This window comes from Zophobas morio, unplaced genomic scaffold (assembly GCF_036711695.1).
Source record: "Zophobas morio isolate AGI-343-1 ecotype UQ-CSIRO unplaced genomic scaffold, CSIRO_AGI_Zmor_V1 ptg000029l, whole genome shotgun sequence".
In the NCBI taxonomy this organism is placed as follows: Eukaryota; Metazoa; Arthropoda; class Insecta; order Coleoptera; family Tenebrionidae; genus Zophobas; species Zophobas morio.
The window spans coordinates 9,261,141-9,287,432 of record NW_026972134.1 but is presented as its reverse complement, the minus strand read 5'-3'; the positions used below and the strand labels follow the sequence as shown (position 1 = coordinate 9,287,432).

The following is a 26,292-nucleotide window of genomic DNA, read 5'->3' as shown; positions in this document are numbered from 1 at the left end:
GAGAAGGGTTATGGAAGAAGAATGTTAGAAGGTTGTGAGCGAGTTGTATGGATGCTTAAAGGTATGCCGGACTATATCGACTGAAGCAATGATGGGAGAGTTACCGTTTATATTTGAGGCTCAAAGACGAAGTATTGCTTATAGAATTAAAAAAGGTATGATAGATGACGTAGTGTTAGGTTGTGTGAACAGAAAAATACTGAATGAGAAAGGAATGAAAGGGTCAGTGATGTATGTACAAGATAGAATGTATGAAAAATAGCAAGAGACATGGAATGCAAGCGAAAAAGGAAGAGTAACGTATGAATTTACACCAAAAGTGAGTGAAGTAAGGAAGAGAGAATGGTTTGATACGTCCTTGTATGTATGTTATTTGATGATAGGGCATGGGAGTTTGAATCAGTTTTTGTACGATAGGAAGCGTGGGGAGGTTCCGATGTGTGATTGTGGAAAAGGGAGCGAGAACTAGCCTCGCACCAGTCACCCGACGCCGACGCTCGAAAGACCCCCCACTTACACTAGCCCCCATCCGTCCACGACGCTCACGACACCTGCCCTCGCGCGCCCTGCACGGCCCCAAACACCTTTTTCGGGTCGCCAACTTTTGATTCCGGATTTGGGCCCCACACGAAATCTGAGCGTCAGGACGTCCCTATCCCCCCACCATCAGTTAAACTTCGACACCCCCGAGTCCTTATTTACCAGTACAAGACTCGGTTCCCTGAGCCGATTTTCGCCCGGATAAAAATTTTTCTGACAAAACCGGGCCCCAGCAAGCCAATGCCGGCAATCTCTTTCCCCTACGGGATGCAACTCTCCGAGATCGCCAGCTTTTAGTTGCGTCTCTGGAGACCACCCGCGCTGCACGCAACCCACGCTCCCCGTCGTCCTGCACCATCGTTGAAGGCCCCGGGGGCTGGACTGGAATGGACTGGGTCCGACAGTCCACCTCCCCATAGCCAATATACCCACGGTGGGTATCATGAGCAAGGCCAACGAGACCATCTCCCACGTCTTCCAGGTGTGCCCCGTCTCCCACGACTCCAAAGTTGCAAGACACAACAACATCGTGGCCAAGATCGCCTCCCATTACACTAAGAGGAGGTGGTCCACCCTGGAGGAAGCCTAAGTCCGGCATCAGGACGGCATGCTGTTCAACCCGGACGTGGTCACCTTCCCGTCCACCAACTCGGTCATCATCTGTGACGTCCAAGTGAGCTGGGAGACCTCCGAACCCATGAGAGCCATCTGGGATCACAAATGCCTCGTGTATGATAACGCCAAGTACAGGGAAGCCGCACAGAAGAAATGCCCAGGCACAGCTAGTGACAAAGCGTTTATGAGCAAACATTTTTTATGTCGATTTTTACTGGAAATTGTATTAATGTCCTTCAACACATTTTTTACTTGAAGGTTGATAATAAGGCTCCTCAACACAACGAATCGTCTACGCGAGCGAAGTCGCGGGCGAAAAGCTAGTATTTCAATAAAATACGTATTTCAATTATTTCGACAGAATTTTGTCGAAATTTTTTTGAAAAATCATACAATCTCGTTTTGTGACATTTTATACGTCGATCCTCCTTTATAAATTAAAGCGTTGCTTCGTACTTAAAATTTTTTGAAAGTGCATGTACGGCGTTCGTCGTTTATGAAGTACGGCGTTCGTTGTTTATAAAGTACGGAGTTCGAAATTTATAAAGTACGGAGTTCGAAATTTATAAAGTACGGCGTCCCGTGACAGGAACGTATTTTAAAATTGAATAAATCGCCACAATAAAGATTCTGACTTACTTCGATTACATAACACAATGCGGCCGTATTTTTTTTCACACGAAAATCCATCCAGAAATGGAACTGTTCTTTACGATGAACCATCACACCTACAGCGCGCACCTTTGCCGGGGAGAGGTGTGTCTCTGGCCCCTGCTTGCGTACTACTGCCGCCGCTTCGCAGTGTTTGGCTCCAATCGGTGTCAAGCGCGTTACTATAGGTGGTCAGCATGTTACTACAATAAATACTAGGTATGATATTGCGCATGTACGGAGTGGGGGAGTGACGTCACTCGGTGAGTAAACACAGGCATTTCACGCTTATTATGCTACGTTTTTCTGTCTTCCACGTATTTTTTAGAAGGTTTAGTGGCTGCACATTATGTTTTAATCTAATATATAAAAATAAGTCGAGTTTTCCTTCCTGACGCTATAACTCCAGAACGCACGAACCGATTTCCACGGTTTTCCATTCGTTGGAAAGGTCTCGGGCTCCGTGAGGTTTATAGCAAAGAAAATTCTGGAAAAATTTCAAGAGAAAAGCAGCTAAAAGAAAAAAAAAATTAAAAATTTTGCACGGGAATCGCCACTTGGAATGAATTTAAATAGTTGGCCATTCCTGACGGATCTGTCGCCTGACTGACGTGTCACACAAAACTATTTCTTCCGTGCGATTGTGAAAAGTATTATTGCATTTCAAGTCGTTGTTTGTTTTTTCGTAACAAAAAACGTCGTTTACTTCAGGAAAAGTGTTCGTTAAAGTGAATTCAGTTACGCATTGCGAAAGTTTCTTATTAATTTTGATCTGCCATTCTATTTACCTATGTTCACTTTGTTGGTTTCGACAAAACCTCAAACTTTACCGTTATTCGAGGATTTGATTTGAAGTTTTCAGTATTTTAAAATTCTCAAGATAAAATTTACAGATTTGATTGACTGCGAAAATAATACTGTGTCGTTTTATGAAGTTCATTACAACGCCGAGAAGACGACAAGCTGACATAGGTCCACGAAGTCAATGAAATGTACGACGAACTACCTCAGGTACAAATCGCAATGATTTATTTCATGGGTAATTCGGATACGGAAGTTGATCAGCGTCGTGCTCATAATCAACATAATAGTCAAACATTGAAGCGAGACATTGGGTGGTATGAATAAAACTGAGTAGATACTCATATTTGAAGTACGAAGTACCTACTTGCAAACACTGTATCTCCCCGGACACAAATTGAACATCTACGCGTTTTGTGAGCATTTAATCTAAAAATGAGCATCGGCGTGGCATGTGACTGAGCTGTCTGTAAAGCAGCTTAGAAAACGAGTAGGATCGTTGTAAGAGTGAATTTTGACTAAACATGGCGACTTTCATGAACGTGGAGCGTCGTCAAAAGGTGCATTCAGTTTGAAAAACACATTAGGAGCGGGAATATCGAAAACTTTTCAGGTAATTAACTTTTATTTATTGTGCAGTGCGTTCTTTCCAACACTGGCCATAGAGATTCCCATCTCAAGGTGTCTACCCCATGCTAACTTATATTTTGGTGACTCGATTTTTGTTTTGATGGTTAAAGACTGGCACTGTTTTCCGTTTTTGTTGTATCGAGATGCTACTTGAGCATCAACTGTTACCTACTGAAGTATTAGCATCATCTAGAAAAACTAGAAATATTTTAATTTGATATTCGAGTAGATACTTCGTATTTCGAGTATGAGCATCCACTGAGTTTTATTTATATCAACCATTGTCAAAAAATTGATCGAACGTTGTTTCGACAGAACTTCCTTCCCACCAAAAGTATAATGAAACATATTCAGCATTTTCGAGTTGAGTCTTTTCTTCACACAATTTTGTGATGACCAAATCAACATTTACAATCAACACGTATATCACCTTGGATTGATGCAGTGTAACTAATACTAAAAATAACAACTGTATTGTATATCCAAAATTATCTGCGAAAATCGAGTGAGCCGTCCAATCAATTTTTAATGAATAACAATTTACCATGCTTACAATAACTTTAAAACGTCTGCAAGATCTCAAAGTATTCATTTCTGCAACTCTTGAGTTATTCAATAAAATAAATTGTCTGATCCATACATTTTTTTAAGTCACTGTAAAAGCAAATCTAAAAAATTGTTCTAAAGAGTTTAGACAGTACTTCCCTCGCTGTCGGAAACGTGACGACTGCATGTCTATTATGTTTTTTTTTTGCAGTGGATTTCAAAGCATTCGGTTTTGTAGTTCCTGAGTAAACCAATAAAATAAATTTACGCGTTCATTATTTTTTTGAGTCACTCGCTATATGCAAATTCAAAAAATGTGAATGGAATGATAAATTACAAGTACAGACTCATCATATTTTGTATATTTTAGATAGGATTTATTCGGCAAATTTTTGAGCTGACGTCATCAGTTTTTTGGAGAAGATAACCACATATATTTTGACTAAACATTTATTATGCTCTTTATAGCCTTAAAACATCTGCAAGATTTCAAAGCATTCGGTTTTGTTGTTCCTGATTAACTCAATAAAATAAATTCACGCATTCATTAATTTTTTTGAGTCACTCTGTATATGGAAATCGAAAAAATTTGAATGGAATGATAAATGACAAGAAGAAACTCACCATATTTTGTACATTTTAGGTAGAATTTATTCAACAAAATTTTCTGGCGACGTCATAAATTTTTTTAGGGGGGACGACCAAATACATTTTGATAAAAAATTTACCATGGTTATGATAATTTTAAAACATCTTTAAGATTTCAAAGCATTCGGTTTTGTAATTCCTGAGTAAATCAGTAAAATACATTTACGCATTCATTAATTTTTTTGAGTCACCCTGTATATGCAAATCCAAAAAATATTAATTGAGTGATATATCACAAGTACATACTCATCATATTTTGCACATTTTAGATAGGATTTATTCGGTAAACTATTGAACTGACGTCATCAAGTTTTTGGAGGGGATAACCAAATATATTTTGACTAAAAATTTATGATGCTCTTTATAGCCTTAAAACATCTGCAACATTTCAAAACATTCAGGTTAGCAGATTCAAAATTAAATTTCAAAATGTTGTTTTATAATTTTGATTTTTTTCCAAAAATCTGGACGTTTCGGGTAAAAACTCAATTCAGAGTAGTAAACCACATGTGTAGGAGTATGTTATTTTATACAATTTAAAACCGATTTACTCTGTACAATTTTGAAGTGACGTCATCGCATTAGTGGTGGGGATGATTAGACAAATTTTGGTTAGCGTTTTACCATCTACATGATATTCCTAATATAAGTACAAAATTTCACAACAATCGGTCCAGTACTTTCGGAGATTATCTGTCTTATAAAAATCCGGGATGGCAGACAGACGGACAGACGGACAGACAGAGGGAAATGGGACACCTATTTCTTCGTCTTCTAGGGATCATGAAAGATCGAGAAAAGGTAAAATTAGAGAGTCGGCCGACGGACTCGATTACAATACTTCCTTTGCTTACGCTCGGGAACTAAAAATATGAATGCAATGATAAATTAGGAGTATATACTGATGATATTTTGCACATTTTAGATAGGATTCATCAAGTTTTTGGGCTTGATAAACAGATATATTTTGATTAAAAAACTAACATGCTTACAGTAACTTCAAAACGTCTGCAATATTTCAAAATATTCAGTTTTACAATTCTTGATAATAATAAAGTTTATTTAGGGTTTTCAGTCAATAAAATAAATTGACCCAGTGATTAATTATTTTGGGACACCCCGTTTAAGCAAAACTAAAAAAATATTAATGCAGTGATAAATCACAAGTAAAAACTCATCATATTTTGCACATTTCAGATAGGATTTATTCAGCAAAATTTTCAGGAGACGTCATCAATTTTTTAGGGGGAATGAACAAATACATTTTAATAAAAAAATTACTATGCTTATGATAACATTAAAGCATCTCCAAGATTTCAGAGCATTCGGTTTTGCAGTTCCTGATTAAATCAATAAAATTAATTCACTAATTCATTATTTTTCTTGAGTCACCCTATATAAGCAAATCTAAAAAATATGAATGGAATAATAAATCACAAGTACAGACTCATCCTATTTTGGACATTTTAGATAGGATTCATTTGACAAATTTTGGGCTGGCGTCATCAATTTTTTGGAGAGGATCAGTAAATATATTTTGAATAAAAATGTATTATGCTTATCATATGTTTAAAACATCTGCAAGTTTTCAAAGCATTCGGTTTTGCAGATTCAAAATTAAATTGTAGGTGAAACGAAGTTCACCGGGTCAGCTAGTAATTATATAAAATTACAGCGATGCGTTGTGGCGTTTTTGGTTGTAACAGCCATAAACAATCAAGACATTTTCAAAAAGACGTTTCCAAGGGACAAGTATGGGTTATTTCTTGTTGTCGTTCGAACTCTTTTATAGTAAAAAATGTAAGAGTGTGTTCACAGCATTTTAGTGAAGACGATTTTAAACGAAATTTGCAACACCAACTTCTGAATTATCTTCCTAAAAAAGGAAAAAAAAAACTAAAGTCTGTAGATCAGCCAAGTTAGTTAAAGAAATTTGTTCTAGGGATAAAATCGCAGAAATTAAGTAGATTATTTTACTTGAATATTGATTTAAATCAAACAAATTCAATTAAAAAAAAATGTTCCCAAAGAACATTCTTTTTTAGCAATTATTTTATATTTTCATTTATTTTATAGCACTGAAAGCAATGACGCAAGTGCTGCTTTGGATGATAAAACAGAATCTACTACAAGTAAATCTGTTGGTTATATTGAACAATTATTATATTTACTCAAGGAAAGTGTTTTTCTTTCGAAGAATTTACTTTTATGTTTACAAGGCTTTTTTTGAATGATGTATATTTCTTTCTCAAGGGAAACGATTGTTTGAAGACGTATATCCAATATTTAATTATGTTTTCTTACCTAGTACAAATACAGATCAAGATATACAGAGAGAAGATCTAGAAGCAAAAATTGCTTATCTTAAAAAACAAAACGACGACGTTGTAAAAGAAAATCAAGCTTTGAAAACAATTTTCACTCCAAGACAAATCATCGAAAAATTGTTAATTAACATGTAGATTACAGTTCAATAGTACATTGTATTTATTTTTAGTGGTTACTTTTTCTTGTACTCAGTTTTTGAAAGTTTAGAACAGAATTTCTAAAGTAGATTTCTAATTAAGATAATTATGTTTACGTTAAATGTGCACAATTACCATAACAACAAGTCTGTTCATGATGATCAAATAAAAACCTAAAAAAGCAAAAAATGGATAATTCTGAAGTTCTTGGCATTTTCAGATAACCTGTCCGCTACTAACGAAAAAAATAGCACTTTTTTTTATAATTATCTCCAAATTAAAGCCGCACTTTTCTATTGACTACACGAAAAATAATATTAAACGCGAAATTTTAATTTGTTGCACACAATAGAAATACGCATCAAACTCCGTTAAATTCGTTTTTACAATTTAATTCAGGTAATTCACGTTAGTTTTCAGGTTGTTCAATGCAGCATTATAATTATTGTATTATAATATCGGGGTTGTACAAAACATTTTTTTAAATACATAACGAATTATAACAATCAAAAATATTAGCGATTCTTCCTGCTTTTATGTTGAAATTCCAATAGTTCTATTCACCCAGGGACGTTACTGCGCGAACTGATTTCATTTTGAGCCGCACGAGTATCATACCTAGAGAATTATTATATCATGGGTGGTCAGCGTTTCGTAGTTCTGGTGCTTGCAATTCCATGTTATAGCGTTCTACTATCGCGTCGTTGACATTAACCTCTTTATTAGTTGCGTAAGGAGAAAATTGAAATTTAAAAAATTATTGTTTAAATTTAGGATTTAAACACGACAGAAAAGGGTTCTCTCGAGATACCGACCAACGACTGCATCCTCTCGCTCTCGTTACCACGGACTGTCTGCGAGTCTTATCCATTACTTTTTACTGCTCCAATACATAAATTGTAACAGATTGGTAACAGCCTTGGCGAAGAACTTAACATTTATGTGTCGCCGCTTAAGCCGATAGTGCAAATTGCGCATGATATTTTCTCATAGTTTTCTAACAGTTAGATTAATGACTCCTATTTAACTTCTTTAGTTTAATTTAGTTCAATTTAGACCTTCTTAGTAATAGATTTAAGTTTTCGACAATTATATTAATATATTAATTCATTTATGCTTCTCTGTAATTTGCCCTGTTGCTGGATGTAAGTCTGTTGGGCAATAAACTATTATTATTATTATTATTATTATTATTAATTTTAAAAGCAATTCGGATTTAAAACGAAATGAATTTCGCAGCACATTCCGGCCGTTCTTCGGTGTCCCTAAAACTGTGTGTTGTTACTTATTCTCTAAAGATGATAACAGATGCTAACCACAGGGGTTCTCTCTGCAATAAATAATGTTTAACAACGAAATTATAATTTTACTAAGACCGACCCGACAATGTTTTTAGAACGAAACGTCCTAGAATTAACTTTTAGAATATGGTAACCCTACTCATAGCGCACGAATATCATGCGGTAAAGCAAATGATTAGAGGCATTGGGGTCGAAACAGCCTCAACCTATTCTCAAACTTTAAATGGGTGAGATCTCCGGCTTGCTCGAAGTATTGAAGCCGCGAGACTCGAATCAGAGCGCCAAGTGGGTCATTTTTGGTAAGCAGAACTGGCGCTGTGGGGTGAACCAAACACCGAGTTACAGCGCCTAAATCGACGCTTATGGAATACCATGAAAAGCGTTGGTAACTTGAGATATCAGGACGGTGGCCATGGAAGTCGGAATCCGCCAAGGAGTGTGTAACAACTCACCTGCCGAGGTTACTACCAATGAAAATGGATGGCGCTGAACCGTCACGGCCCAAGAAGCCCTGACGAGCAGGAGGAGCCGCCGTCAGTGCAGATCTTGGTGGTAGTAGCAAATACTCCAGCGAGGCCCTGGAGGATTGACGTGGAGAGGGTTTCGTGTGAACAGCCGTTGCACACGAGTCAGTCGATCCTAAGCCCTAGGCGAAAGCCGATGTCGATGTGGTGTAGATTTGTCGTTGGTCACAAACACGACCTCCAGAGCCGTGGTGACGTGAACGTACGGATTGTGCACACACCCGTTGGGCGAAAGGGAATCCGGTTCCTATTCCGGAACCCGGCAGCGGAACCGCTTATAATTCGGGCCCTCGCAAGAGAGTTCGTCGGGGCAACCCAAAAGGACCCGGAGACGCCGTCGGGAGATCCGGGAAGAGTTTTCTTTTCTGCATGAGCGTTCGAGTTCCATGGAATCCTCTAGCAGGGAGATATGGTTTGGAACGCGAAGAGCACCGCAGTTGCGGCGGTGTCCGGATCTTCCCCTCGGACCTTGAAAATCCGGGAGAGGCGTCGCGCCGGTTCGTACCCATATCCGCAGCAGGTCTCCAAGGTGAAGAGCCTCTAGTCGATAGAATAATGTAGGTAAGGGAAGTCGGCAAATTCTGTCCGTAACTTCCGGCGAGGTGAAGCGTTGCCGTTTCGACGGCGACGTCGGATCCGGGCCCGGTCCCGTGCCTTGGCCTCCCGCGGAACCGTCTTGTTGCGGGGCTCCGGGTGCGCCGGAAAGGGCGTCTGGATGTCCTCTTTGGCCGCCATTCAACGGTCAGCTCAGAACTGGCGCAGACCGGGGGAATCCGACTGTCTAATTAAAACAAAGCATTGCAATGGCCCCAGCGGGTGTTGACGCAATGTGATTTCTGCCCAGTGCTTTGAATGTCAATGTGAAGAACTTCAAGCAAGCGCTGGTGAACGGCGGGAATAAGTGGATGTGTGTTAACTCGACTATACAAAATTATAACTTCGGGTTTTGTGTTTTGAGGCCGACGCAAGGATCACGTAGGTATTTTTGGTTTGGAGATCGACCGCTTAGTTAGCCCGTAATCGCTTTTTGAACGAACATTAGCACGGGAAAATTCCACAGATAATTGTGTGAGTTTTATTTTTTCGTCCTATCCTCTCGTGTGGGGTGTCAAAAGTGCCCCGTGACAGGGAGGATGATAGTGCTTTTCTTTTTAAAATTCGTCTGGTGATTGAAGAAATTTAGAGATAAACCAATAACGTTTTACGTGGTGCTGCTATCTCGCAGACAGGGGACTTAGAATATTTTTAGTATCTCGTAGTATCAGTTATTGATAATTTTAACAACTTAGAGCAAATATCTGTAGTATAGAAAAATCTACCCCACAGTAGTACTTCCCCTATTTTCGGCGCCGTGATTTGTGTAGTGTAAAGATATTGCAAGCCAATGAACCCGGACGATGAACCGACAAAAGGAGCACTTTAAAAGGAAATAACTAAGCAATATTATAAGTGCTCATCGGTTCATCGACGAGGAAATGGTGAAATGCAGGATATACAGAATAAGCACAAATTGTTATTAAATAGAGAGAATTAAGAATGTTAAAAGAAGTTACGTGTAAACCTCCAGCAAGAACGCAATAAACGTCTCATCAAAAATATAAGTGTTTGTGTGCAAGTCCCTGTCACCGAATAAGAGAGAGAAAGGAAGAATATTTCATGGCGATCCTGCCAGTCCTGGCTAAGAAAATTCAAGAATATTTCATGGAGTAACATCAAGGCTTCACATTAGAAAACCGAAAAGGAAAAATGGGTCAGAATCAGTCAAAAGAAGAGGTCATAATTGCACAAGCTGGCGGCATAAATAATGGTGTAGATGCTTCTTATTCACAGACCGTAAAAGACTATGTACAAATTGCCTTGTGTGGGTTTGCGGTTTTGGTGTTGGTGGCAGTGCTTTACAAATACTGCAAGAAGCGTTTAGGGATGAAAATCAGAAGAGAAATTGGACGTACTCGAGAGGAGGTTTAACGTTCTCTACATGTAGGGTTTTGACAGTCAGTGGAAATGTGCAGTGTTGTGAATGTGTTTCTGGGCAATTCTAGCATTGTCTCATAAAAAAGTTTTGGGTGACATGTGTACGTGCGGGAGTGTTATGGGCATTTCCGAAATAGTGCTGTGTGGTGCATCAAACACTAAAATGTCATGTCTGACAGCACCGCTTTTAGGCATATGTATGAAGAGCTGAAGGTCATTCACCGCAACCTAGGAAAGGACTCATCTGCTAGACGTCAGGATCCAAAAGCAATACGTAGTAAGGTTAACAAAATAAATAAATTAAATGCGGATTTTAAAGACATTAGAGACAATTTTAACAAACATGAACATAATGATGCTTTGAAAAAAGAAGTTAAGGAATATGTAGAGTTAATATTAAAATTGTTCGATTTAATCAATAAAATATTGGAAAGTAGATTAAAAGAGGTTACTGATTTAGGTGAAATCACAGACGTAGATGATTCTGATTTAGAATTGGATAGTGTAGAAATTATTAATAGTAATCTTAGAGTAAAAATGGGAGAAAAATTTAGTTTAAGGACCGCGGCGAGCTTGTTGCCTCTAATGGATGGTACCGAAGACGTCACAAAACGACTAATTGATGCCATCGAGTTGTACGATACTTTACTGGATGCGGATAGTAAAAAATTATTAATTACATATGTTTTAAAAACGCGCTTAACGCAAAGTGCAAAAATTAGATTACAGTCCACTTATGCAAATTGTATTGAATTAATAGCAGACCTCAGAAAATATTTTCTTACAAAAAAATCGGCAGCTGTCTTGTCAGTCCAGTTAAATAGTGCCCGGCAAAATAATAACACAATAGATGAGTTTGGAAAAACTATAGAGGAATTAGTAACAGAATTAACTATTGCGCAAGCCGATGGTGACCAACAGGTGCTCGATGTGTTAAGATTGGCGAATGAAAAAATTGCTATCAATGTTTTTTCAAATGGGCTCCGAAACACGGAATTGAGAACTATCGTAAAGGCTCGAAACTATTCTAAATTGTCCGACGCCATTAGAGGGGCGCTGGATGAACAACCTTCAACGTCGTTGTCTCAGCAAATTTTTAATATGAGAATTAATAACCAGTTCCGAAGGAATTACGGCAACAGGGGTAATTTTAACAGCAATAGGTCCAATTTTCAACCAAATTCAAGGCGCAACTATAATCATTACAATAGTTTTGTTAATAATAACCAAAGGGCGCAAAGCAATACTAATCGTGGAAATAGTAATACATACTCAAATGGCAATTATCGAGGTAGTTTTAGAGGTAATAGAGGTGATCGCGTTAATTATAAAGGAAATCAACTCTCGAATCGGTCAAACCGCGGCCAGAGAATTAGCAACAATCAGTTAGGAAGGTATGATGGCAGGCCTCGCGTGTATGCAGCCGAGAACGGAGAAGAGCAAGCTACAGAAGAAGAAAATAGTTTTTTTCGTGCCAACTAAAATACAGAATAATAAATTAAAATTAGTTGCTAGTGCAAATGGGTTAAATTTTGTACAAATGTATTACAGGGGTAGAAAACGAAAATTTTTAGTAGATACGGGTGCTACGATAAGTGTTATTTTTAGAGAATGGGTACATAGTAATGATGAAATTCGAAAATCGAAAACCATTACAATTAAAGGAATATCTGGATCAACAAAGTCGCTGGGATCAGCATGTCTCAAGTTGCAGATTGTTAACCTATGTGTATGCCATGAGTTTAATGTGATGAATGCGTTTGAAACAGATGTGCACGGTGTGCTTGGGTCAGATTTTTTGCAGAAATACTCAGCGGTAATCAATTTCGAGAAATTTATCATTTCATTAAATATAAATGCTACAGAAATATCATTGCCAATAGAGTCGGAATGTAGTCAATATACCATTTTACCGCCTAGGTGTGAAATAATTAAGTATTGCAGTGTATGTACAGATTTGGAAAAAGATTGTGTTGTTTTACCCGATGAAATTTGTGATGGGGTATTCGTAGCGGGAATTTTGGCCACACCAGAGAAAGGGAAAATTCCTGTGAGAATACTAAATACTCGAAACGAGCAGGTAACACTGAAAAATTTTATTCCAAAAATTAATAGGCTAGATGAATATCAAGTTTGCAGTTTTAAAGAAAATAAAACGATTACGGTAAATAGGGTAGATCAAGTTTTAGATTTAATTGACACCGATCATTTAACGAAAGATGAAAAATTTTCATTACAAAGAGTTTGTGCTAAATATGCCGATGTGTTTCACTTAGAAAATGATCCATTAACAGTTACGAACGTGTATAAACAAACTATTCAATTGCAAAAATCTGCGGTACCAGTATACGTAAAACCATATCGAATTCCACAGTCGCAAAAAGAAGAAGTGCAGAAGCAGATTCAAAAAATGTTATCTGACGAAATTATTGAAGAAACCAAATCTCCATGGTCAGCACCACTTCTAATCGTTCCTAAAAAACCGGACCTAACAGGGAAGAAAAAGTGGAGAATAGTTATAGATTACCGGTTATTAAACAAGCAAATCGAGGATGATAAATTTCCGCTTCCGTGTATTTCAGATATTTTAGATTCTTTATCCGGTGCGGTATATTTTTCACATTTAGACTTATCCCAAGGTTATTACCAAGTAGCACTAGATACCGATAGCCGTAAGTGTACAGCATTTAGCACGGACAGGGGACAATACCAAATGAAAAGACTTCCGATGGGACTCAAAATTAGTCCTAGCGCATTTTCGCGGGTAATGACCATTGCTATGACGGGTTTAACGTATGACAAATGTTTTGTGTACCTTGACGACTTAATCGTTTTTGGAAATAATCTTATTAATCACAACAAAAACCTTACAAAAGTATTACAACGCCTGAGAGATGTAAACCTAAAATTAAATCCGTATAAATGCGAGTTCCTAAAAAAGGAAATATTCTATCTAGGTCATATAATTACAGCTGATGGTATTTCTCCTGATCCAGCAAAAATAAAAGCCGTCCAACAATATCCGACACCTAAAGACGCAAATGACACCAAACGTTTTGTTGCGTTAGCAAACTATTATCGACGTTATATAAAAAATTTTGCTCAAATCGCGGCACCACTTAATAATTTAACCAAAAAATATGTTCAATTTAATTGGACCAAAGAGTGCGAAGCTAGTTTTGAGAAATTAAAAAATGCACTAACAAACCCGCCTGTCCTACAGTATCCGAACTTTACACCTGAAAACTCTTTCATTTTAAAAACTGACGCGTCAGGATTTGCTTTAGGCGCCGTTTTGTCGAACGGAGATGACAAGCCAGTCGCATTTGCGAGTCGTGCGTTAAACAAGAGCGAGAAAAATTATTGCACAATAGAAAAAGAGTTGCTAGCAATTGTATGGGCCGTTAAGCATTTTCGTCCTTATTTATATGGTCGGAAATTTACAATTTTTACAGACCACAGGCCACTCATTTATTTGTTTGGCATGGGCAATAAATCAAATCGACTCACAAAATTCCGTTTAGTTTTGGAAGAGTACGATTTCGTGATAAAATATGTTAAAGGTAAGCAAAACGTAACGGCGGATGCTTTGTCCCGTATCGAAATAACTTCCGATGAGCTAAAGACCATGAGTGCTCAAATAGAAGGAACTATGAACGTAATAACCCGGTCAAAGTCAAAAATTACGGAAAATGAAGTTAAAGGTATTAACGACGTTCGTCACGACAGGCTTGATCACCCTGGCGTGGTGGAGTTGCTGAAACGTCCAACTGATTCAGCTGAGTTGATACTAATTTCCCAATCAACATTTAATGATATTTTAAAGTCAGAAAATTATGATGTTAAGAAAGGTAGCTACATATATGTAAAAGAGTTGCAACAAATTTATTTTAATCAGGACCCTCGATCAACGTCGTCACTAGTTGAGTCGTTGAGAGACCTGGAATATATCTGCAATGAGTATGGAATTCCGGAAATCGTTATAATAAAAAATAAGGGAAGCGCGCCCCTATTAAATGAAGTTATAAAAATGATTAATAAAATAAAACAATTAAATATAAAAATTTCTGTACTTAAAAATGTCCAACGTATAACCGATAAAGACACAAAGCAATTGGTATTAAATGACTTTCACATGTTACCAACTGGAGGTCATGCAGGTATTAACCGTATGTATAATAACATAAAACGGTACTATTTTTGGGTAGGCTTACGGAAAGATGTAGAAAGTTTTGTCAAAAAATGTGACGATTGCCAAAGATTCAAACATTTTCGACCGAATATCGAACCGCTAACAATCACTACAACTGCAACATCTGCATTTCAAAAAATTTATTTGGATTTGGTAGGACCATTAGATCCGGATGTTGTAGACAATCGATATATTCTGACATTACAGTGTGAATTAAGCAAATTCATAGAGGCATATCCCATTCCGAACAAAGAGGCAATAACAGTAGCTGACTCGTTTGTAAAAAATTTCGTGGTACGGTACGGTATTCCAAATGAATTGGTCACTGATCAGGGTACCGAATTTTTAACTTCAACACTAGAGCAAATTTATAAACTTCTAAAAATTAAGAAATTACATTCTACCGCATATCATCACGAGACACTTGGAGCTCTCGAAAATTCTCACAAATGTTTAGGGGCTTATCTTAGAATGCAAATAGCCAAACATCCTGACACATGGAGCTCGTGGGTGCCATTCTGGTGTTTCGCTTATAATAACACTGTTCACACAGAAACGCGATACACACCGTTTGAACTAGTTTTCGGCAAGACTTGCAACATTCCGTCAAATATCTCCAATAAAAGAGATCCTTTATATAATTTCGATAATTATCCAATCGAGTTAAAGTATCGTTTGCAACAAGCATGTAACGACGCTAGAGAAAATTTGTTAAATGCTAAACATAAGAGAAAACTTAATTATGATAGGAGAACTGTAGTGGTAGATTATAAAGTGGGAGATAAAGTATTATTAAAAAACGAAGGGGGTAAGAAAATGGATCCGCTATTTAAAGGACCATTTGTTGTTGTAGCCATTAACTCGCCTAATATAGTTATAAGAATAGATGGTAAGTTACAAGAAGTTCATAAGAATAGAGTAAAAATGTACTACAGTTGAGGGTTATATTGTTGTTTTTACTGTATTAGTATTGTCTTTGTTTTAAATGTATTTTGATTATATTTTGTCTTAACTGTATTTTTGTTGTATTGTATGTTTTGTGTTGTTTCTTTATTGAAAAAAAAAATTTTTTTTTGTAAAATTTTATTTTTTTTGTGCTCCCCCGAGGGAGGTGTAGTGTAAAGATATTGCAAGCCAATGAACCCGGACGATGAACCGACAAAAGGAGCACTTTAAAAGGAAATAACTAAGCAATATTATAAGTGCTCATCGGTTCATCGACGAGGAAATGGTGAAATGCAGGATATACAGAATAAGCACAAATTATTATTAAATAGAGAGAATTAAGAATGTTAAAAGAAGTTACGTGTAAACCTCCAGCAAGAACGCAATAAACGTCTCATCAAAAATATAAGTGTTTGTGTGCAAGTCCCTGTCACCGAATAAGAGAGAGAAAGGAAGAATATTTCATTTGCAGCGTCGCCGGAAATCTTATCCCTACGGAAGTGTTAGGTGAGAATTCACACAGGAATACGTGGAGGCTAACCGACAAATGTGGGCTAATTCCCCCACATCCAGTGAGTGTGGCTACGATCACAGCTCGGTCATCGAAAAATTTCCCCTCGGCCTCCGTCCCTTCTATCACCTCCCGGTACAACGAGTGGTGCGTTTGCACCAGATACCAACCCTAAACCACCGACATCAACTGTCTCGCCTCAGGGGATCCTGTCAGAAACAGGGAAGATACCCAACCCAGCAACGGGTAAATAGAATGTCCGTGAGTCACCCAACCTCTTGGGACGATGTAGTCGAGGAAGCGCTGTTACTATTATTCATGGTAGAAGAGAGACCACGGCCGAGACCTTTGAAGGGAAAACTTCCATCAACAGATAAGAAGCGCCACAATAGAAACCAAAAGCACACAGCCGAATTAAAAAAATTCTAAGAGCTGTACCAAAAGAACAGGCGGTTTCTAGCAGACAAGATCGTATCGGGAGAGACTCTAGACGTGCCGCTCATATGGCCTTCCATGGCCTCGGCTACGACGGCGCACGGCGATATGTTTAAATCAGCGTCCCCGGGTGACGACCACCCATTTACCACCAAACCATCTCGCACCCGCTCCCCCGAATTTGCATCTTCACCCCTGAAGAGATCGCCCAGGCTAAGAAAGGGTGGCCACGGTCAGCTCCCGGCAGTGACAGCGTGACAGTTCCGGCTGGTTGCGCTGCAGCAATAATATGCTCGCAATCACCTTTAATAATGGATGGCGATGGCGAGCACAACTGGCGTGCTGTCCGTGAAGCTGAATGAAAATTCAAAATGCGCCTTAGTGACGTGTAACAAAAAAGTTGCAAAAGGTGTTATTTGTGCGTTGTGCAATGTAGTGTACCACTCCAAATGTGCCACTAGTGCTGGAAATACCAACCCAGACGAAAGGCTTACTTTTGGTTCTGTGTCAAATGTATTCCTAATCCAGATGCCGCGAGAAAGTTCGCGGATATACTTCATATGACGACATCGCTAAGTAGGGAAAATGCAATATACGTGAAATTGGTAAACCAACTGGAGGAAAAAATAGAGTATTTGCAAGGAAAAGTTAATAAGATAGCCACCAGCGAAGGAAGTAAAAACTCAATCGCAAAAACTACCAACCAGGTAAAAACTGTAAACACTCATATCGATCGTGAGACCAAAGAAGTGACAGCCAGTACAAACATCCGAGATGAACCATTCATCCCGGATCATCAAAAAATCAACGGTAATGATAAAAAGAAATCGGGAGAAAGAAGACTGCGTAATCAAAAAGGCATTTATGGCACGGCAAAAATAGTGGAGAATACGGGAGAAAATGTTGAAGGCAACAAGTCTACTCAAACATCTTTCGCAGCTGTAACGCGACGGGCATGGCTCTACGTAGGTCGTGCAACGAAGAACTCGACCGCTGAAGGGTTGCGAAACTATTTGGTGAGCAAGTGTCCAAATCAAGACTTTAGGGTCGAAAAACTGGATTCCAGGGAGGAGGCCCAAACACTTTCCTTTAAGGTTGGCTTTGACTATGATCTTCTAGGTAAGCTGAATGATAGTAACTTCTGGCCGTCAGGTCTATTAGTTAGGCGATTTAATTTTTTCCGGAAGATGCCAAAAACTCAGGAACTGACTTAGAATTTAACAAGCTATTAAAAATTTTTTATTTAAACATACAGTGCGTAAGAAATAAACTATTAGAATTAGAATTGTTAGTAGGGGAAAAAAATGTAAACATAATCTGTCTGACGGAACACTGGTTAAAGACGGAAGAACAAGATACTTGTAATCTCAAAAATTTTATATTAGCAGATATATATTGTAGGCAAAACTTTGCACATGGTGGAGCTGTAATTTATGTAAAAGCGAATTTAAGATATAAAAAAATTATGGTCAGCCAATTATGTGTTGACAAATCGATAGAAATAACAGCTGTGAGTTTGTTAGACCTAAATAATGTTGTTACTACAATTTACCGCTCACCATATAGTGACTTTCAAGTGTTTTTGTATAACCTAGAGTCACTATTAAACTACTTACTAGAGTTGGAACCTAAGAAATCCTTTATACTGGCGGGTGATTTCAATGTAGATTTTTTGAAATCTAGTGTAGACAAAAATAAATTACTAGATTTAATGGCTTCGTATAATCTGAAGTTTTTGGTGAAATAGCCAACTAGATCAATGTCATGTCTTGATAATGTATTTATAAATTTACCCGATTCGCTAGTGGACTGTACAGTAACAGATCCTACGCTATCCGATCATTCTGCCATAGTCTTAAAAATGAAATGTGAACTCACAACGAACAGCGTGGTTACAACGGAGCGGATATGTCGTCCCATAACTATTACAAAATTAGAAAATTTCTGTGAAAACTTACATAATACTGACTGGTCCTTTACATATTCATCTAAATCTGCTCAAACTGCTTTCAGTAGTTTTTTCAGTAGCTTTTTAGATCTATATTATCATTGCTTTCCTATAGTAACTCTTAAATTACATACTCAAAAGTCTCAGTCAAAGTGGTATAACGACGAACTAAGAAACATGAGAGAAACTCTAAAAGCCGTTGATATAATGCGGAAGTCTCCAGGAGCAGCTGAAGGGCAAATCGGGCGTATCAACAAATACGGGAAATCTACAGAGAACGTCTTGTGTTAGCAAAAAAAGAATACAATAAGAAACAAATTGAAAGCTCAAAAAATAAAAGTAGAACAGTTTGGGACCTCATTCGTTCGGAATTAGGTCAAAGTAAGTATAAATCGCAAAATAATAACTTGACCGCGGATAATCTTAATGACCACTTTTCAAACGTAGTAAAACAATTAGTTAATAATCTTGTTCCACATAATTCAATATATAATTACCTATGTAAAATGACGTCGCCAGGGAAGTCATTTGGTCTGGAATATACTGATCCTGTGGAGATTTCCAGTATAATTAGCGGCTTAAAGGCGAGTGATGCTAGAGATATTTACGATCTAACTATAAACACGGTGAAATATATAAAGGACTGGCTCAGTCCAATTCTGGTTCACCTATTTAACAAGTGTATAGAAGAAGCAACTTTCCCAGATGAACTAAAAATTGCAAAAATAAGATCTATATATAAAAAGGGTGACATTAATAATTGTCTAAACTATCGTCCAGTTTCTGTATTGCCGGCGCTTTCTAAAATTTTTGAAATACTGCTTTATTGGCGACTTGCATCATTTTTTGACAACCACAACTTACTTGTAGACAGCCAATTTGGCTTCAGAAAAGGGCGTTCAACAACAATGGCATTGTTAAAATTGGAAAGCGAAATTTTAACTGCACTGGACAAAAAGAAATTAGCATGTTTCTTTTCTAGATCTTAGCAAGGCTTTTGATAGCATAGATCATCAGTTGGTATTAAAAAAAATGGAGTTCTACGGCATTCGGGGGTTGCCTCATGACTTAATTAAATCCTACTTCACAAGCCGATATCAGTGTGTAGAGAAAAAAGGGAGAAATCACAGTTGGCTAAAATAGAGTGTGGTGTACCCCAGGGGTCTGTCTTAGGGCCTTTGTTTTTCATAATGTTTATAAACGATTTGCCTATGGGGATTACAGCGCAAAGTCATATTATTTGCCGATGATACCACTTTGGTAAACTGCGCAAGGGATATGGATAACCTAAAACTTGCAAAAAAACAGTATGTGCTCAGCAAAACAGTGGTTTGACGACAATATGCTAGTTATAAATGCAGAAAAGACGACATCATTAACTTTCTCATTGAAAATAGACAATTTAATTGGCGAACTTAACAAAATAAAGTCTCTTGGAGTAGTAATTGATAATCGTCTCCTATGGATCAGACATATAGATTATTTAGCAGGCAGACTATCTTCAGTTGTGTATCAAATACGGAAACTTTTAGACTACTGTGATCTCGAAACCGCTTTAGTTTTCTACAGAGGTAACTTCGAGAGTCTCTTGCGTTACTCCATTCTCGTATGGGGAAACTCTACGAGTGCAGTCAGAATTTTTTTGATTCAAAAGAAAGCTGTTCGAGCCTTGCTAAAGAAATCTAAATTTCAATCATGCCGTGAGTTGTTTAAGAAACTGAAGTTACTACCCCTGGCATGTTTATTTATCTTAGAGTCCGTTGTTTTCGCAAAAATTAATGAGACCAAATATAAAAGGAATCTTAATTATCATAGTTATGACACTAGAAATAAAGATAATTTTGTAATCCCATATCACCGTATTAAAAAAGCACAACAGTCAGCGCAATACACTAGTGCTATTCTGTTTAACGCTCTCCCTAAAAAGGTGAAAGAAAAGCCTCTTCCTGTATTCAAGTCAACCGTCCGGAATATATTAGAGGGCAACTGTTTCTACACGGTTGATGAATTTTTAGTAGCTAAGCTGGCAACAATTAATGCCTAAGAAAAATTGTTAATATATACATTATTAATGTTTCTAAAAATTGTGTGTGATTTTAAAGTGTATGCTCTGTTACGGTTCGGTTTACTATAGTTGGCTCCTCCTTTTTGGTTACATTTTATATTGAATAATTAAGTATGTACATATTGTAATTAATTGACATGTCCTCCTGTTCTGTACAATATGAGGCGAAATATATATTATTATTATTATTATTATTCCAATCTGATATCCCTAGATCCCAATCAACGAGGATTCGTGCGAAAGGATGGGTGCCTCGTCAACTCCCTCACAATAGACACACTAATAAAGGATAGGACACAAGTAGACCGGTGTGGCTACAACGACTGGTAGCATTGCCTTTGAAAGCGAGTCAGAAATTCTCCCTCTTGAAAGTTTGCATTCTACCGCGGGTCCTGCACTCATTAATGGGAACGAAAGTAACTAAAGACCTGCTGGGAAGCTTGGATGGAATCAACCGACAATAAATAAGCAAAGAAAATACTGCTCCTTTACTTACACACCCCAAACAAACTCATTCATCCACGTCCCAGTGAGGGACGGTGGCCTGGGAGTGTGCGAACTGTCAATCTCCATCTCCCAGATCCTAATGCGGAGACTGGACGGCCTTAAGGACGGAGCCTAAGACGACCCGATTGTGACAGCCATACTGGCATCTCAACATATCTCAGGATTTAGGGCTCGTCTTCATGAGATGATAGCACACCTCCCTGAAGGAGGTCATAAGCAACTAGTCGAGGAAGGAGTATACTCCAGAGGTCTTACAAGCGCCGCCAAGACTACTCATCACGGTCCTGGATCCATATTAAACCAGGTGGATGGAGTGCGGGAGACTAAGTACGAGCGATACATCTGTGCACAGCAAACTACGGTCGGGATCCCTTCTAATCCGGTTGAGCTGAGAACATGTCGGGGCGGATGTTCGGCCACAGACACATGTGACACATCTTGCAGGCATGTCCTGTGGCACACGACGAGCGAGTCTTCCGACATGAAGCCGTGGTCAGAAAGGTGGCGGACCATTGTACGCGTCAAGGATGGCGGGTAGAGGAAGAATCTAGGGCCCGTCATGAAGATGGAACACTGTTTAAACCGGATCTTGTCATCTTCAAGCGTCCGTCACAGGCGGTAGTAGTGGATGCACAAGTTAACTGGGAGACGGGTCCTTCCACGTTAGAGATCTGGAAGAACAAAAACGCAGTATATTGCAACAATACATTTATGGCGGCCGCTAAGAAGAAATGGCCAGATACCGAATTCATGTAATTCATCCAACGAAGCGGAGTTAAACATCAAAACCAACCTCAAACGGAGTTATGTGGCTTCCACATTGAAATGGGGCTGCTCAGCTCATTAGACGTTTATGCGGAGGATATGGGAGCTCCGATCTATGCAGCAATTCCCGCAGGGCGCCCGCGATACACCTGCAACACATAACTAATTCTCTGTCGCGACTTTCCTTACCACACCCCGTCTTATTGTCATCTTCCGTCATGGGATGAGCATCGTCTATGGATCGTCTTCTGGAAGGGGGATCCTGTGGGAGCTAAGGGCGAGGGATTCAGCAAGGACACAGTCATCGACTCACAGCAAGGAGTGCTTAACCGGATTGACGCGATCCCGACAGGGATCCACACTGGAGTGGTGATGGAGCCACGTATTTTGCAACAAAGAAGGATATTAGTACTTAGGCTAAAATCGTAATATATCTTAATCTAATATCTTGTAATCTGAGTATTGTTTTGAACCTACTATCTTAAGACTACTTTGAATCTAGAGCTACTAGAGTTACTAGCTTAGAATAGAAACTAACACCTTCATTGTAAGTATATTCTTATATACAGACCATTCTTATGCAAGTTTAGGCCTAAGAAGTATGCTTACTATCCTTTTACTAGTTTTCCGAAGTATTGTTTCCTATGTAGCAAAACCAGGAAAGCGTTGTTATGTTACAGAAACAATAAAGTTATGTATAGCCAAATGCCTCGTCATCTAATTAGTGACGCGCATGAATGGATTAACGAGATTTCCACTGTCCCTACCCACTATATAGCGAAACTACTGCCAAGGGAACGGGCTTGGAAAAATTAGCAGGGAATGAAAATCCAAGCTTGACTCTAGTCTGTAGTTGAAAGGAGACATGAGGGGTGTATTGACAACAGGTTCTTTTTATTAAAACGTGCGTTTTAGGTTTTGCGCGAAGATCAGGCTCGAGCACTGTGAAAACCTAAAATTGGCATAAAACCCCTGATTGGCATAATTATCTCTATTAACGTCATTGTCGGTCCCCTTTAGTATCTTCCGGTTATCTCTACTTTTTTTTATTTTCTCCGGAAATACGGTATCGGCAATTTATTTTAGAGTTTTGTCTCTTTATATTATTCGGGTATATTGATCGATTGGGTGATTAATTTGCTTGCCTTCGAAACAAATAAGGATTATTTTCATATAAAATTGGACTTAGAAAGCTCTTGCACGAGGAACTTAGAACATTTTTCGAGGTTTTTGGACGAATTTTCTTTTGTCCTGGGAAACTTTTGACGAGTTTTCAGTCGTAGCATCCGTCGACTTGAATTATTGACTGCACGCTGCATCGCGCACAACTTCAGTTGCTTGACGTGGGGGTAAGACTTTTCCTTGTTTGCCTACAGCGAACCTTTGAGGCGCTTACTTAAAGCCTCACGCATATCGCTATTTCTTTTCTTGGATGTGGGTCTTTCCCCGAAATGGGTAATAAAAATCGCGATGTGCAGGATCTGGGTAGTGATGTGCTTAAATGCCCTTTTTGCGACGCCACGTCTAGATCTAAAGGCGGTCTACATAAGCACAAGTCAAAATTTCGTCCGCGCTGCTTGCCGCCTTCGACCATATCCCGCCAGATTCCTCCAGATCCCCCTCAGGAAGCAAGTAAGACTGCCGACCCCCCTGAGGTGAGTAGTACTGTCGGCGTTTCCTCACAAGAAAGTTGTTGTGAGATTTCTGAAACTGGTGCCCAAGGTTCCTTTTATAATACTGATGGGCTTTCCGACGATTTTTATTCCGGAAACCCGAGCACCACCCACGCGAACTACTTCCCGCATCTTTACGATTGCGGGTCTCGATTTCACGACCGCGACTCTTTGAGAAAACACCATAAGATCTGCCCTATCTGGACTTCTTCCTCCTATCGCTTTTGTGAGCGCACCTTTGGATATCACAAAAGCCGCAGAGCTCACGAGCGGAAGTCACATAAAGCGCAATGGAATGAGGGGTTGGAAGCTAGGCTCTTGGCTTACCAAAATGGCAAAGGAAACAAGACAATTCCTCCCCTTAAGGAAAGAACTGCAGCGAATTCGGGTTCTCTTTCGCGTAGGACTGCAGCTATTGCCGCGCTTGAGGCAATGAGCTGCGAACCTCCCCTGCAAGAGGTCCAGATTCCCCAGGCGTGTAATAAAACTCCTGTTACATCGATTCCTGGGATGGTACCGCGTGACGAGTGTAAGAGTATGGAGACGCAAAATAACATCACGGGGAAGACGCCACAATTTGTTGTGGCCCCTCGGAGTTACAGTCCCGGAGAAGATTCTTCTCAGATCCCTGGTTGCTCCTCTTGGTCTCCTCCTCCTGTTGTGCCCAGGATTGTACTCTCCGATATTACGGGGAACAACACTGTCGCACCGGAAACTCCAAGTGGCACTCTAGTTGAAGACGACACCCTCCCTTCTCAGTTACGCCGGAATATCTCCGGCAGCATTTGATTCTCGGGGTAAAGACCACAACGATCTAATCAATGTCGTGAGAGGGGCACTAAACGTCAGTTTCCAAGCGGCTATCGATTCATACATAGCCAGCTTGAATCCGAACAGTTCTACTTTTAACAAGAAAAGGCCTATTTCATCAAGAGCTCCTCCTACTTATAGGAATAGAGCCCAGGCCAAAGCGGCGGCCTATAAGAAAGCCCAAGACCTCTTCCAAAAGGCGCCGAAATCTCTGGTGGAGCAGATTCTGTCCGGAAAACTAGACAGTCAGGATCCCAGCGACGTTCCGTCCACAGAGGAAGTGGAGACGCTGTATGTAAACCTTCTGGAGTCCACGCCTGAGTACGCGGCAAACCCCCCATCCGAACAAGCTCCCGTATTCGATATATCACCCGTAAGTTCCGAAAATGTGGCTTTCGCCAAGCAATTTTGGCTCAACTCCGCCCCGGGGCAGGATCGAATTAGCGTCCCATCGGCCAAGAGAATCCCCGATCTACACCTTGCAGTGCTTTTCAACTGTATTCTGTTGAGAAACATTCTCCCTACTGCATGGAGAACTACCAGTACCGTCCTGATCTCCAAAAAGGGAGATCTGAAGGATCCAGCGAACTGGAGTCCGATCACCTCAATTTCTGTGCTGCAGAGGTTATTTCACCGAATCTTTGCCACCAAGATTAGCCCGCACATCGATCTGCATTGCAGTCAAAAAGGCTTCCGTCGTTTCGACGGCACTCTGGCCAGTCTCGTTACGTTGGAGTCTTTCATTCATGGCAAAAGAGTGGCCAAGAGAGAATACTATCTGCTCTCTCTGAATGTACGTAAGGCTTTCGACTCTGTCAGCCAGAAACCGGTGATCGATGCTCTTAGAGCAAAGGGCGTCAGAGGAACCCTCTCGAATTATATTCAAGAATCTCTGACGGGTTCGTGCACCGTTTTGAAGGTAGGTCGAGACAGCACGAGACCCATCAAAATTATGAGAGTAGTTAGGCAAAGCGACCCTCTAAGTCCTCTGCTGTTTAACATTCTTTTGGACCCGCTAATTTGAGAAACAAATAAGACCTTTCAAGGAGGTGAGGTGGCGGATGGGCTTTCCCTTTCTGTTCTCGCCTTCGCTGACGATCTGGTGGCATTTGACACCCACACTGAGGCGCAGAAAATCTTGAACTCCATTGCCGCAAGTCTCTCTCTGAAAGGCATGGAGATGAACATCGGAAAATGCGCGGCGATGTCCGTTAAGTATGTGCATGGCTCGCCAGCAATACTTTCCAAGCCACAGTTTTGTCTAGGTGGGCGTCCCATCCCCCAGGTGTCGGATCTCAATACATTTCAGTACCTGGGGCATTATATATATGCGGCCGTATCGCTTAAGCCTTCGATCTACAATCTGAGGCGTTGGCTGGAACTTATCGAAATGCTCCTCTAAAATCGTTCTAGAAATTCCTCCTGTTAAAACGATACATTGTCACTAAACTGTATCACTGTTGTCAAATTCCTCGAGTCTCTAAGAACGATCTCAGAGATACAGACAAGCTAATTAAGATGTTTGTGAAACGTTGCATCTGCACCTTACCAACGTGACTGCGAAAGCCCGCGAATTTAACGAAGTCAATCTGCAGGCGGTAATGGCGTCCCCGTATGTCACGATGGTGCGTGAGAGGCTCGAGTCAGTGATAGGTCCAGAGGCCCCTTCGAACTTGTGGCGACAAAACTTAATAAGGTGTCCTTTTACAACGGGCCTTGGGGTTGCCTCTGATGACGCCGCAAGTA

The 26,292-nt window shown here is 39.6% G+C and overlaps 1 protein-coding gene across 1 annotated transcript in view; it reads left to right on the top strand.

Moving 5' to 3' along the window:
- Nucleotides 1-9,161, top strand: part of LOC135137376 (uncharacterized) — a 90,515-nt gene extending 81,354 nt beyond the window's left edge. The window contains exon 3 of the mRNA XM_064067003.1: nt 8,720-9,161. Coding sequence (XP_063923073.1) covers nt 8,720-9,094 — 375 coding nt within the window. The 3' untranslated portion in view covers nt 9,095-9,161. The remainder of the gene's footprint in view (nt 1-8,719) is intronic.
- The last annotated feature ends 17,131 nt before the right edge of the window (nt 9,162-26,292 follow it).